The sequence below is a fragment of the Chiloscyllium plagiosum genome, unplaced genomic scaffold (assembly GCF_037043375.1).
Source record: "Chiloscyllium plagiosum isolate Xiang-an unplaced genomic scaffold, Cpla_swu_hap1 HiC_scaffold_23, whole genome shotgun sequence".
Taxonomy (NCBI): Eukaryota; Metazoa; Chordata; class Chondrichthyes; order Orectolobiformes; family Hemiscylliidae; genus Chiloscyllium; species Chiloscyllium plagiosum.
The window spans coordinates 40,312,678-40,327,722 of NW_028270161.1; the positions used below are offsets into that span (position 1 = coordinate 40,312,678).

The 15,045-nt window shown below is 40.1% G+C and overlaps 1 protein-coding gene across 4 annotated transcripts in view; it reads right to left on the reverse strand.

The window, feature by feature from the left end:
• Window positions 1-15,045, reverse strand: part of prkar2b (protein kinase, cAMP-dependent, regulatory, type II, beta) — a 123,951-nt gene that overhangs the window by 94,423 nt on the left and 14,483 nt on the right. For all 4 annotated transcript variants that reach the window (XM_043713670.2, XM_043713668.2, XM_087999550.1 and 1 more), the window contains one exon: window positions 2,021-2,056. In XM_043713670.2, the coding sequence (XP_043569605.2) occupies window positions 2,021-2,056 (36 nt within the window). The remainder of the gene's footprint in view (window positions 1-2,020; window positions 2,057-15,045) is intronic.

Genomic DNA, 15,045 nt, shown 5'->3' on the forward strand with positions numbered 1-15,045 from the left:
TACACTAAAGGAACCCTAATGCATTTCATTAAGTTGTCACCTCGCAATGGAAAGTCTGATGTGGGAGGTAAAACTACATTGTTAGCTTAAAGACTTGCTAATCATCCCACCAAGATGGGTTAATCCAACCTCATTGAATTACACAAACATACAATTTTAAAACTCCAAAGTGAATTGCTGTTTGACCTCCAGAAGGAAAGCAGGACACCAGGGTGAGTTAGCAGCCTGCCTCACAAACTCTTCATTTGTCACCAAACTGCTGGCTGGAAAAGAAGACTTTACTTTGCCTTTAAAAAGGAGGAAATCCATTGGGCCTATGTCACCAAAGGCATCTTTATTGGAAACTGTCAGCATGTTTTTACTGACATGAACTAATTCTTTTAATACTTCACCATTTACCATAATTTTCAGTTTCTAAATTGTCACTCCAGTGCTGGGTGAAAGTGATTTAAAAATTCCAATGTCAGCTGACTGGGTTCCTGAAAATGCAATGTATTTCAATGAAAGTGTCATCACAAAATTTCTCAGGATACACCACAACAGGTTTCCGGGGTGTCGGGGGAAGAAATGCAAACAATTGTACTTTTTTTTTTAAGAAATGGAAGGCTGGAAATGTCCTGCTTATTAGTTCCAGCAGATGCACTCCTCCTCTGTCCATTTCTGAAAGTTGCCAAACTGAGAGCTTCATTGGTTCAATTAGAAAAAGGGGGAAAAAAAAGGGTCATATTTTAGGAAGTGTATACAAAATTTGAAAGTATTTCTCGTAGCAAGCTGAATTGGCCGAGATCCCCAGATGACGAAATACAACACAGGATGTGGTTCTAGGAACAGTGATAATCCAAAGCTTGTCCTCTTCGCTTTTTGCCAACTTCCTTGACTTCTTCGAAATTGCAAGTGTCACTGTAGTCCTATTGGACCATAGGGCTGCTTGCTCCTTGGAGTCAGAAAAGGTTGAGAAGAAGATTCCTTCATGGTAACCTCAGCCAGTGTGGGAATTTAACCCCCACTGTTGGCATCACTCCATCATAAACCAGCTGGCCAGACAACTGAGCTAACAAACTGTTAAGGATATCTTCAAGGCATTTCTAGGATCTTATGAATAGTCATTGCTGACTCATTATGGCATGCCGAGTGTTACAGTGAACAAAACACCCAGAAAATGAGATATTTCCTTCAAAGACACCAGCTGCCAACTTGTTTAGCGTTTAAGATATAACTAATCACCCTGAACTTCACTGTCCCACTTCCTATTTGAAGACTGCCTTAGCTATCGAATTTCACAATGCAGTCACAAAAATAGAACACTAGAACAATAGATACATATCATACAACCTGCACTTTCAGCAGAAGCGAAACAGTCAGCTAAATTGTATTGATATATTCAAACCCAAAGCATTTTGGGAATAATCAAATTTAACCCTTTCATTATTTGTAGATTATGCATTTGTTCCACACCTGTTAGAAAGTAAAAAGAAACTAAAATATCAAAATTAAAGTCAACCCTAATCCTATGCATACAAATATCTTACACTTTTGACTACATAACCAGCACACAAACTTTTTAAATGGTCAAACCTATTTATAGAATAGCTTTCTGCTAAGGGCAAGGTTGCGAGTGATAATTGATAAAGCTACGTATGTACAAGTCATTCACATAAAAATCAAGAGTGAAAAGTCATTTCCTTAGCAATACATTTTCCCACAGAAATTAACTACCAAAATGTTGCCCATACAGTATTTCATGAATTTTGAATTCTCAGCTGTTAAATGCTAGCATATTTTACTTTGCAGCAGAATGGAGGATATGCTGATAGTACAACAGCATTTTACATAGTATGTAATTCCAGAGTAAAATAAAGTAATTGCCCACTGATTCATTGAAATGCAGAATTGTCTTTAAGCATACCACACTGCAATTAGACAGTGCCAAAGTTAATTAAATTCTACAATATAAATGTCATCTTTCCCTCCATTATTTATATCACTTCAGAAGAATCAGAAGTACAAATTGTATTCCTACCAGATACTCGTCGGGTAAATCGGTTTATCACTGGAGCTGGAAGACAAAAAAAAAGGAACAATACAGTGTTTTAGCAAATACTTGCAGAAATTTCATTGACACCAATGTTTTTCCTCTGTTTTGAATTAAAAACCTTAGAAAAGCCCCCTTATACTAAAGATGTTGCTAAGATTTACATCTATTTTATAGAGTTTCTATTGCAAGTTTAAACATTCAAGAAAATACATTACGGTGCACTATAAATCAATATCAGTAGTTAAACTAAATGACCTGTTTTCCACATTTCAATAAGGAATCCTTGAATGTTTCTGTTGAAGTTACACCAAGTCACTGTGATATAAAATCAGCAACAGTTCCTGTCAACTGTGAAACCAGGCAGTGTCATTATTCTAAGATGAAGATGATGCGACTTGTTAACAGAAGCACAAGGTCCATTCTCTTGAAAAGAGTGGTAATGAAATACAAATCAACAAAATATCTTCATGAAATAACAGGACCATGAATCAATCACTGTCCTTCATATTTGTACTAGTTAGAAATTGCTACCGCTTTGATCTTATTGTTATGAATCGTTTTCACATTTTTCATTTCTGGGACATTTAGCCAATTCCCTTCTGAGTATTGTGAACATCTGCCTCAATAGCTTTGAAATAAGGTTATTAGAAAGTGGGATCCCTTATGTCATAAACAAACAGAAATCATGCAACTTTCTCCTCATTCATGACGACTGTCCTGGAGTTTCCCACTTGTTATCAACCAGTGGAAACAAATTTTCTTCCATGTTGAAAAATAATTTATCATTTTCTTTAAGTGACATGAATCTTCACAATTGACTTCACATCTGATTCCAGTGAGCTTAAACTTCAAGCATTCTTTTCTACCATAGCCTGTCATTCCAGTAAATCCTCATAGCACCCTTTACAACAGTGAGGTGCCCCATTAAGTGAGACAATACATCAACTGAAGCCTTCCAAGAGACCTGCAAATACTTTCCTTTTGTATTCAATGCTGTACATATAAAACTCATTGCTTATCCAAATTTTGCAGTTGTACACTTCCTTGCATGAATTTCCCAATGTGAAAAGCACCAGTACATTTGTCTGCATTAAAATTGCATTTAACACAAACGTACACAGGCATGCATATCTCGTGTAAACTCAACTTTTCTTCCCAGTCAGATATGCCCTTAAATTTAATCAAACTTCGCTGCATTTACTCTATTTATCATTCCAAGATGAAAATTTTGGTCTGAAAATGAATCAGTGTATAGATAATCAATTGGCATTATGAGAGTAGTAAAGTACTCATTTGCCTTTAGTGTTATTTTTGCAATCAATTAGACATTTCCCAACAACTTATTTCAATATTAAATTTTAAAACTGCAGCATTGGAACAATGGGCCAAAGCAAGCACCAAAATCAATATCTAACCAGGTAAATACAAAATATGCTGCAAAGTTGACCTCAATTCCTAACAAGTAAGATACATTAGCCAAGATTATTGAAGATTAAATAAGTAAGCAAAAGGACATGAATTTCAGCATGGCTTTCTGCCAAGTCTCACATGGTAAGTCAGTCAGTCAAAAATACAACGTTAATCAAGTGTTGAATTAGGAACAGGTTTAATGCACACTACAGAATGATGATTTCCTAGTCTGATCATTTCTCCCTATCTCACAAACTCATGGAAGGCTATAAAAGGTGCTCACACTCGGTTCTGCAATGTGCCCAGTCTCTCAGAGTGCCCGGGGAGACGGCAGCAGGAGGGGAGACGGCAGCGGGAGGAGGAACTGAATGACCTACCTGCTAAAGGTCTGTCTACACTAAAGGAAAGGCAATACTGCAGATGCTCAAACTTAAACAAACAAAATGGTGGAGAAACATAGCAGGTCAGGCAGCATCTGCACAGAGACAAACTGTTAGGCTGGTGAATTTTGGCATGTCTCTTCATACCTGATGAAGTTCTGCACTTTTGAAGTGTTAACTCCAATTCTCTCTGCATAGGCCTGCTGTGTTTCTCCAGCATTCTTTCTTTGTTTCTGACCACACCAATCTCATTTTGGTGGCCTTGTTGGTAAGGGACGATATTCAGTCCCTTGCGCGGGGGAACCTAGAGTCAGGGGATGTAGAGTCAGTGTGGATAGAGCTGAGAAATACCAAGGGTAAAAAGACCCTCTTGGGAGTCATCTACAGGCCCCCAAACAGTAGTCTGGATGTCGGATGTAAGTTGAATCAGGAGCTGAAATTGGCCTGTCGCAAAGATGTCACTACAGTTGTTATGGGGGATTTTAACATGCAGGTCGACTGGGAGAATCAGGATGGTATTGGGCCTCAAGAAAGAGACTTTGTGGAGTGCCTCAGAGATGGATTCTTAGAACAGCTGGTGCTGGAGCCGACCAGGGAGAAGGCAATTCTGGATCTGGTATTGTGTAACGAACCAGAATTGGTCAGAGACCTCGAAGTGAAGGAGCCATTGGGAGGTAGTGACCATAATACGATAAGCTTCAATCTGCAATTTGAGAGGGAGAGGGTACAGTTGGAAGTGACAGTACTTCTGTTGAATAAAGGGAACTATGGAGCTATGAGGGAGGAGCTGGCCAAAGTTCAATGGTGCAATACCTTACAGGGATGACCGTGGAGGAACAATGGCGGATATTTCTGTGTATAATGCAGAAGTTGCAGGATCAGTTCATTCCTAAAAAGGAAGAAAGATCCCAGGAGGAGGCATGGGCAGCCGTGGCTGACGAGGGAAGTAAAGAAACATATAAAGTTAAAACAGAAAAAAAGTATAACATAGCTAAGATAAGTGGGAAAACTGAGGACTGGGAAGCTTTTAAAGAGCAACAGAGGATTACTAAGAAGGAAATAAGCAGAGGAAAAATGAGGTACAAAGGTAAACTGGCCAAGAATATTAAGGAGGATAGTAAAAGCTTTTTTAGGTATGTGCAAGGCAATAAAATGGTTAGGTCAAAAATTGGGCCCTTGAAGACAGAAACAGGGGAATATATTACGGGGAACAAAGAAATGGCAGAGGAATTAAATGGATACTTCAGATCTGTGTTCACTGGGGAAGACACAAGCAATCTCCCTGAGGTAACAGTGGCTGAAGGACCTGGACTTAAGGGAATTTATATTTGCCAGGAATTGGTGTTGGAGAGGCTGTTATGTCTGAAGGTTGACAAGTCCCTGGGGCCTGATGGTCTACATCCAGGGTACTGAAGGAGGTGGCTCGAGAAATCGTGGATGCGTTGATGATTATTTTCCAAAGTTCAATAGATTCAGGGTCGGTTCCTGAGGATTGGAGGGTGGCTAATGTTATACCACTTTTTAAGAAAGGTGGGAGAGAGAAAGCAGGAAATTATAGACCAGTTAGTCTGACCTCAGTGGTGGGAAAGATGCTGGAGTCTATTATAAAGGATGAAATTACTGCCCATCTGGATAGTAGTAACAGGATAGGACAGAGTCAGCATGGATTTATGACGGGGAAATCATGCTTGACTAATCTTCTTGAATTTTGAGGATGTAGCTATGAAGTTGGACGAGGGAAATCCAGTAGATGTAGTGTACCTGGACTTTCAGAAAGCTTTTGATAAAGTCCCACACAGGAGGTTAGTGAGTAAAATTAGGGCGCATGGTATTGGGGGCAAAGTACTAGATTGGATTGAAAATTGGTTGGCTAATAGGAAACAAAGGGTAGTGATAAACGGCTCCATTTCGGAATGGCAGGCAGTGACCAGTGGGGTACCGTAGGGATCCGTGTTGGGACCGCAGCTTTTTACAATATATGTTAATGATATAGAAGATGGTATCAGCAATAACATTAGCAAATTTGCTGATGATACAAAGCTGGGTGGCAGGGTGAAATGTGATGAGGATGTTAGGAGATTACAGGGTGACCTGGACAAGTTAGGTGAGTGGGCAGATGCATGGCAGATGCAGTTTAATGTGGATAAATGTATGGTTATCCACTTTGGTGGCAAGAACAGGAAGGCAGATTACTACCTCAATGGAATCAATTTATGTAAAGGGGCAGTACAGAGAGATCTGGGTGTTCTTGTACACCAGTCAACGAAGGCAAGCATGCAGGTACAGCAGGTAGTGAAGAAGGCGAATAGCATGCTGGCCTTCATAACAAGAGGAATTGAGTATAGAAGCAAAGAGGTGCTTCTGCAGCTGTACAGGGCTCTGGTGAGACCACACCTGGAGTACTGTGTGCAGTTCGGTTCTCCAAATTTGAGGAAAGACATTCTGGCTATTGAGAGAGTGCAGCGTAGGTTCACGAGGTCAATTCCTGGAATGGCAGGATTACCTTACACTGAAAGACTAAAGCGACTGGGCTTGTATACCCTTGAGTTTCGAAGATTGAGACATATAAGATTATGAAAGGATTGGACACTCTGGCAGTAGGAAACAAGTTTCCACTGATGGGTGAGTGCCGAACTAGAGGACACAGCTTAAAAATACAGGGTAGACCATTTAGGACAGAGCTCAGGAGAAACTTCTTCACCCGGAGAGTGGTGGCTGTGTGGAATGCTCTGCCGCAGAGGGCAGTGGAGGCCCACTCTCTGGATTCATTTAAGAAAGAGTTGGATAGAGCTCTCAAAGATAGTGGAATCAAGGGTTATGGAGATAAGGCAGGAACAGAATACTGATTAGGAATGATCAGCCATGATTATATTGAATGGCGGTGCAGGCTCGAAGGGCTGAAGGCCTACTCCTGCACCTATTGTCTATTTTCCATCTCTTGCTCCAGCGCCACTGAGGCTACCACAATGCAAGTGAATATCTAAGTATTACTTAAAATTTTGTTGTGGGTTTCTGACTCAGCCACTCAGACAGATTTCAAGCTGAACAAAATCTCAGTATGCTCCTTCTCACCTTGAATTTTTGACCGAATTATTGACTTGATGGAAAAAAATGCCTTCCTCTCCACTTTATGTATGCCCCTCAAAAGATTTCATACCTTCTCCAGTGCAATCACATCCTCCCTGCAAATGTGGTGACCAAAACTGCATGCAGTCCCCTCCTATGGTAGCCTGAACAATGTTTTACATAGTATCAGCATACCCTCCATTCTGCTGCATTCTATGGCTTCATGAAGGCAGCATCCTACACGCCTTCTAAACCACCTTATCTAACTGTCCCATGCAAGAACAGTGTCTATTTATCTTTTTTGAAAAAAAACTGGAGTACAATGAGAAAGAGCTGTTTAAATAAAAACCTATCAATAAGCAATTTCCATGACCAAACTGGTCAATTCTGCCCGATTTAAATCTACATGAAGCCTGGAAGTTAACGGTCAATCACTATTAACTGTTGCATAACAAAGCCCTGCAACTGTCCAACCAACCAATCAGCACTCTCTTATTTTAAAAACCAACACTTATACTAAATGAGTGATGAGTAACGAGTGGATGATGGAAACCTTCAAAAAAATGTTCTTTCAGAAATACTCAAGTTCTGTTTTACTGAATGACTATAAATAGGAAATCTGACTACAATTACGAGGCTTTGAGGAGAACACACCTGGAATACAATGTGCAATTTTGAATGTTATATTTAAAGAAGCATTTACTTGGATTGGAGGTAGTACAGACCAAGTTCACTTGATTGTTCCCTGGGGTGACAGCATGAGTAAACTGGGCCAATATTCTCTGGAATTTAGAAAAAGGAGATCTCACTGAAATATTCAAGATTACAAAGGGGGTGATACTGATTTCTCTGGCTTGGGGACAAAGATGAAAAGGATTACTTAATTTCTCCACCCAAAAAGAACTGTGAATGTTTGGAATTCTCCATCCAAGGTAGATGTGGATGTGCCAAGGTCAGCCATTATCCTACTGAATGGTGCAACTTATCCAATGGGCTGAATGGCTTTTTATTATGTTTTTCCATTCTTGTGAACTATCTGTATATACATATTATTGAAAGGCTACAATGTACATGTTCCATTAATTTGTAATTGAATAACTTAAAACTATACCGTAACTATCTCTAAAATATTTATAATTGCAATGTCAAATATCAACATTTATCCATCATGTTGGAGTTACACAGTTCCTGAACGGCTAAACATTTTCTGGCTATCTGCCTGATGTTCAATCTCAACATTCTGTTTGCCAGAAATAAAACTGAAAGTTATCTGTAATCTGGATGTTTCCACAAAAGTACAGCCTGAGCCCCACTCATAGTCCTAGACCTCCACTCACCAGTTTCCCTCAGGATTCAGAGCAAACCATTCAGCCTTACCCATTATAAACTCTGGTCTCTCAAGTTCTATCCAGTCTTAATCTCCAGAAAAAAAATTAACTATACTCCACACTAAACAATTTAATTATGTCCTGAACTCTGACTCTTCAAAACCTTAGTGCCTCATTCTCGTGACAATCTCCTGCAAACTTTAGGCAGTTGCAAAATGCTGCTAAATTTTCTCCCATTTTCTCATTCCATCCCGAGCTGTGAGAATTTACTCCTTTCCAACCCAACTAACCAGCAGTTTTTTTTAAAAAAAGTTTCTTCATCCCCGATGGAGCCATGCTAAATTTCCAACTGCTCAACCCCTAATCAATTTATTATGAGTGAGTGAGTGAGTGAGAACTTTTGCTTCGCAAAGTAAATTCATAAAATGCCGTCGAGTCCACACCAACACTCTGAAGAGCATCCCACTAGACCCACCCTTACTCTCTTCCATAATCCTGCACATCTTGGGACTGTGGGAGGAAACTAAAGCACCCAAAAGGAAATTCACAGACACAGGGAGAATGTGCAAACTCCACAGGCAGCTGACTGAGGCTGGAACTGAACCCTAGTCCCTGGCAACTTTGAGCACTGGCCCAGTGGGCTGCCCTCAGAATGAGGATGAATGCCTGTACCAAACATTAGATCATTCTTGAAATTTAAAAACAGGACAATTGAAAGTGATACTGCATGTTAAAAATTGCAACGCTGCAGATCGGACTATAAGTTTTACAAGTAGCTTTTCATAAATCTGTATTTTTCCAGTGTGGTGAACATCGTTGGAGGTTTACTGACATCTGACTATGGAAACAGCAGAGAAACTTTCACAGTAATGGAAAATCCAGCCAAAAAAGTCATGCCCAATTGCCTCAGAATTCTAAGAAACTTGACGCAGAAGTCTTTTTTTCAAAAATTAGTATAAAAATAGACATGTTTTTTCCTCAAATTACATGTCAGTATGAAGAGAATAGAAAGATCGCTATCTCAGTAGGAAAGTCAAGATATAAAACTGTAAGCCATCAAAATCTGTTGCATATGTATTGTGCCTCACTCAGTACTGACAGATGTTTTCTTTCTGAAATCTCTTTCTCTTGGTGTTGCAATAAAGCCTCTCAAACAAAGAAGTGCCAACTCATTGGTTGGCTGTGCTTCAAATCATACATCAAAACAATTCTCTCTCGTTATATTAAGAAACATATGATTAAGAAGCATCTGGTCAAATATCCATACTTGAGGAAGTAATTATTCAAATAATGAAGTTAACAGGACTGAACCACATACAGGCAATTGCTCAATGTAGTTTTTTCATGCTGTGCTGCACTAAGCCCCAAATGCAGCAAGCCCATTTGACGCGAAACCTGATAATAGCACTAAATTTAATTAAGCAACCGACAATAAAGATTCCATCAGCAGTGCCATCCTGCTCAGGTGATTCTCAGTTTGGGTTCTGTTAGGACCGCTCAGCTCCTGACCTCATTGCAGTCCTGGTTCAAACATGGACAAAAAGAACTGAATTTCAGAGGCGAGGTAGGAGTGACAGCCTTCGGCATCAAGGCTGCTTTTGACTGAGTGTGGCATCAAGGAGCCAGAAGACTGCAATCAGTGGGTATCAGAGGGAAAATACTCCTCTGGTCGGAGTCATACCTGGCACATAGGAAGAGGTTTACGGTTGTGGAATATCAGTCAGTCATTGCAGGTCCAGGACATCTCTGTTGTAGTTCCTCAGGGCAGTCTTCTTGACCCAACTGTCTTCAGTTGCTTCAATGACTTTCCCTCCATCACAAGGTCAGAAGTGGGGATGTTCGCCAATGATTCCACAACATGAATTGTGCTTAATGACTCCTCAGTTACTGAAGCACTCCACATTCAAATGCAACAAGATCTGGATGATATCCAGGCTTGGGCTGACAAATGGCAAATAACATTGATGCCACACAAATGCCAGGCTATGACCATCAGCAATAAGAGACAGACATCTAATCAGCACCCCTTGACACTCAATGGCATTATCATCATCACTGAACCCCCTATCACCTTCCGGTGGGTTCCCATTGACTAGAAACTCAACTGATTTTCTATTAAAAGACAGTGGCTACAAGAGCAGATCAGAGGTTAGGATTACAGAGATGAGTAATTTACCTCCTGAATCCCCAAAGCCTATCCACCATCTATAAGGCACAAGTCAGGCATGTGATAGAATACTCCCCACTTGCCTGGATTGGTGCAGCTCCAACAAGGAATTGACACCATCCAGGACAAAGCAGCCAACGTGGTTGCTACCACATCCACAAGCATCCACTCCTCCACCACTGATGCTCAGTAGCAGCAGTGTGTACTATCTACAAGGCACACTGCAGAATTTCACCCAAGATCCTTAGCTAACCACTTCCATCTAGAAAGACAAGGGCAGCAGTTACATGGAAACTACAGCACCTGCAATTTCCCACTCGAGTTCGAAATACACCACCATTCCTCCATTGTCACTGGGTCAAAATCCTGGAATACCCTCAAAAAGGCATTGTGGGTCAACCTACTATACATGGATTGCAGTGGTTCGAGAAGTCAGCTTATCACCACCTTCTCAAGGGCAACTGGGGATGGACAATTACTGTTCGTCAGCCAGTGACACCAACATGCTAGGTGTTTGGATAATTAATTTTCAATTTAGTATAACTTTTAGAACTAAAAATGTAAAGAACTGTGTGTGCTGGATCAAAGAATGAACGAAAAAATGCCAGAATTAAAATCAAGAATGACATGATAAATTTTGCCAGACAGATCTACAAAACTGTCCCCAAAAAGCTATAAGATTAGTGCTGGCTATGGAAATCTGCAGATCTGATTGAACAAATTCAATCAGTAAAATCACCCTTTGTCTACTACCTTCTAAAGTCCCCACCCAAGCACAATGGCAGCAGTGTATATCACGTACAAATTATACTACAATAATTCTCTAAGGCTCCTCCAACAGCGCCTTCCAACTTGCCACTCCTACCACGTGTGACAAAGCTGCTCCTTTAAACAAGGTTAGACTGTCCTCCCCGCCCCCCCCCACCCACGAGGTCGTAAATAACACAGGCTCTGAAAAGTCCAGAGGTTGAAGGGTTTTAGGGCCAATTTAATAATAGCTTACAGATACTGCCTCAGGCAGAAGGTTAAGTTTTTTAAAAAAAACTTGTATAATGAAAGGGGAGTGGCCAGAACTCCCAGCTCAGCTTTTCTCTGATTTTTTTTTAAAAAGTGTGTGAGTGTGAGTGTGTTGCTGGACCCTGCTCTCTCTGACTTCTTTCTTGTAAGACCCTGTGTCCACTTTTACCTTTTGTGCCAAGGGGTGTTTGCAAATATTTGGACGTATGGAGATTATTGCAAGTACTTGGAACAGCATCATTAAGTTGGGTTTTCAGAGACATTAAGTTATTCAGCATTCTGTTTTCTGTTGTTGGTGTTTTATTCAGTAATCTCGTCAATTAATTCCGTTTTGTTTAAAACTAAGTGGTTTGATCAGCTGATTCTCTCCTGGAATATCTACTTTACACTTACTTAAAAGCAAAGTTAGGGTCTGGACTGCTTTCTTGAAAAGTTGAGGGGTTTGGCCTGGTCCATTACATATTTAAGAAGGATAAAAGCAGCAGATGCAAAGGAACACCACCACTTCCAATGTTCCCCTCCAAGCCAAACACCATCCTGATTTGGAAATAAATCACCATTCTTTCAGTGTTGCTGGAATATTCTGGAATGCCCTCTCAACAGCATTACGAGTGTAGCAATAATGCTCCAAGAACTGCAGCTCTTCAAGACAACTGCTTGTCATCACCTTCATCGACAATTAAAGATGGCCAATAAATGCTGACTTAGACATCAATGCTGACATCCAACAAATTAATTTTCAAAAGCATTGGGATTTCACTGTAGAAGGTAACCGAAGGTATCAGTGACCACACGTGTTTAGTAAAATGTGGTGATTAAGAAGTTGCTGTTCTTGATGCTGTCATCCTTGAAAAGCAACATTAAAAATTGGCATCTTGAAAAATCTGACCTTGACTTATATTGAATGGCACAAAGTATTAGACTTTGGATGGTATATAGCAAATAATCTCACTGTGAAAAACTAAGTGAAAAGATTTATCACTGTCCAGTGAAAAACCTTCATTATTTCCAAACTTATTTCACAAGTAGGGAGTCTCATTCCTGCAGATTTTAAAAAATTATTGACAATTTAAAAAGCGTTTTTTCTCAATAGCTCTCTCTCAATTTAGTCTTATTTTGGTCTCCTCTTTTTGATATAGAGTTAAAAATCACAACACCAGGTTTATTTGGAAGCACCAGCTTTCAGAGTGCTGCTGCTTCATCAGGTGATTGTCTTTGATTGACATGACTCTTCCTCAATATTTAGTCAGGGCTTGCACCTTGACAAACAACTTCAAACTGCAATGATTATTCAAAACTGGAATTTTTTAATCAAATTTGAAAAGGATTACATCATGCTTTTCAAAAGGGTATAAACTGGTGGAATTCAGCAGACAAGTTATAGATGAAATCAAATGTACAGAAATGTGAAGTGTTCAATTCTGGTCAACTTTTTAAATCGGAAAAAAGTGTTAAACTTGAAAGGGTTCAGAAATGGTTTACATAAAATGTTGCCAATATCGACGGGTTTGAGCTATAAAAAGGAGAGGCCGAATCCCCTGGAGCATCAGAAGCTGAGGAATGACCTCAGAGGATTATAAAATCATGAGGGGTGTGGATAGGGTGAATAGCCAAGGTCTTTTGTTCCCCAGGGTAGGGGGAGTCCAAAACTAGAGGGCATAGATGTGAAGTACAAGGGGAAAGCTTTAAAAAAAGGGACCAGAGGACCAACTTTTTCCACACAGAGGGTGGAGTGTGTCTGGAATGAACTGTCAGAGGAAGCGTTAGAGGTGGGTTCAATTACATGTCAAAGGAGACATGCATTAGAAGGATTTAGAGGGAAATGTGCCAAATGGTGGTAAAAAGGACATCAGTTTCAGGTATTTGGTTGGTGTGGACTAGTTGGACATAAGAGGTCTGTTTCTGTGATGTATAATTATATGACTCACCTCAGTTGAGGAACACTGACAATATAAAGAGTACAATTGTAAGGGGGAAACAAGAGCAGAGGGGTCTGGGTGCATTTGCGTGGATGTCAATGAAAGTGAAAGATAAGTTGACACTATTTTATCGTGTGGACAATATCCTGAGTTTTATCAATAGGGGCACACAGTACAAAAGCAAGGCAATTCTGATAAACCTGTACATAACAATGTTTCAGCATCAACTGGAGTAGTGCATCTGATTCCAGGCATCACACCTCAGGAAGCATGTGAAGGTATTCAAGAGACTGCAGGAGTATTTCTATGGTTAAGGAACTTCATTTCCAAAAACAGGAGAAGTCAAAGCTGCATGGATAAGAGAGAAAATTCAGACGAGATTTGATAGTGGTATTAAAATCATGAGGGGTCTGGACGGAGTAGATGGAGAGAAAATGTTCTCACTAGTGGAAGGATCTAGATCCAGAGGGTACAAGTTTAAGGTAAGTTGCAAAATCAGCACTGGCAGTATGAGGAAAAATAACTTCTACCCTTGGCAAGTTGTTAGATGTTGGACTTATAATGCCTGTCAAGTCCGTGGGTTAACAAAAACATTCACAAGAGAATTGGTTCTCTGAGAATGGGAACACAGGCCTATGGTGAGAAGGTGAATTGCTCCTTTGGAGGGCCAACATAGATACAATGGCTAAATGCTCTCCTTCTGTGCTATAATAATTCTGGTGATTCTATTATAATAATTCAATTCCTGGTCCATACTCCACTTCTCGAAGGATATTTCATTCCAATGGATATTCCATGCATAGGTCCCTTTTTCCCCTCAAAAAGGCACTGCACCAAAATGGTTTGACAATTACGGCAAGCTTCAGTGAAGAAATGTCACCTGGAAAGTCTGTGAACAAGTGCAACAAATAGGTTGTATTGCTGACTTGCCATTAAGATTTCAGTCTGGCTCAATATCAATCACAAAGGTAACCTTGTGATAAAAACTGTATCCAATTATCCTGAAATTAACAAATTCCACTAATACCCACTGCATAAACTTGCTACTTATGACTCAACAATTTATAACTACTAGGACCACATCCCAATATCCGGATTTATGATGCATTCGATGCTCAGGCCAACTAGCAACAATACTGACTGCATGATATACGTGCAAAGAGTGGATAGGAACACAAGCCATTCAGCCTACTCCACAACTCAATATCATCATGGCGAATAACAAGTATAAAGTAACCTGTCATGGTGTAACATACAATTTAGTGAAGAAGTTATTATTTCTAGGGTAAAGTCAAATAGTATATCTATTTAACATCTGTTTCACTTTTAAAATCATTTGCCTCAAAAATCCTCTTCTGTGGATAACATTCTTTTATGACCACTCCTCCAACTCGCCATCTCCCCCGCTTCCCCATCACAACCGATTGCCACCCACTAGCTTTGTTCCCCCTGTTCTTAACTTGATCCCCTGACTCTTCCCCTGAACTCGTATTGACAATGTGGGTGCCATCTGGAGAGAGAGGTTGGTCAATGCTGGCAGTCCAAGGATTTTAACTGATACCTGCACCAACTGATTGTTGCCACTAGATAGAGCCTGCTCAACCTAAACACACAGTAATCAATGGTGGGTATTTTTTCCTTAGATATGTATTCCTTCTGTATAGAGTAATGCAATGTATTTTGCAAATTACATCAGCAATGAATGCACTGTGTCATGTTTGTA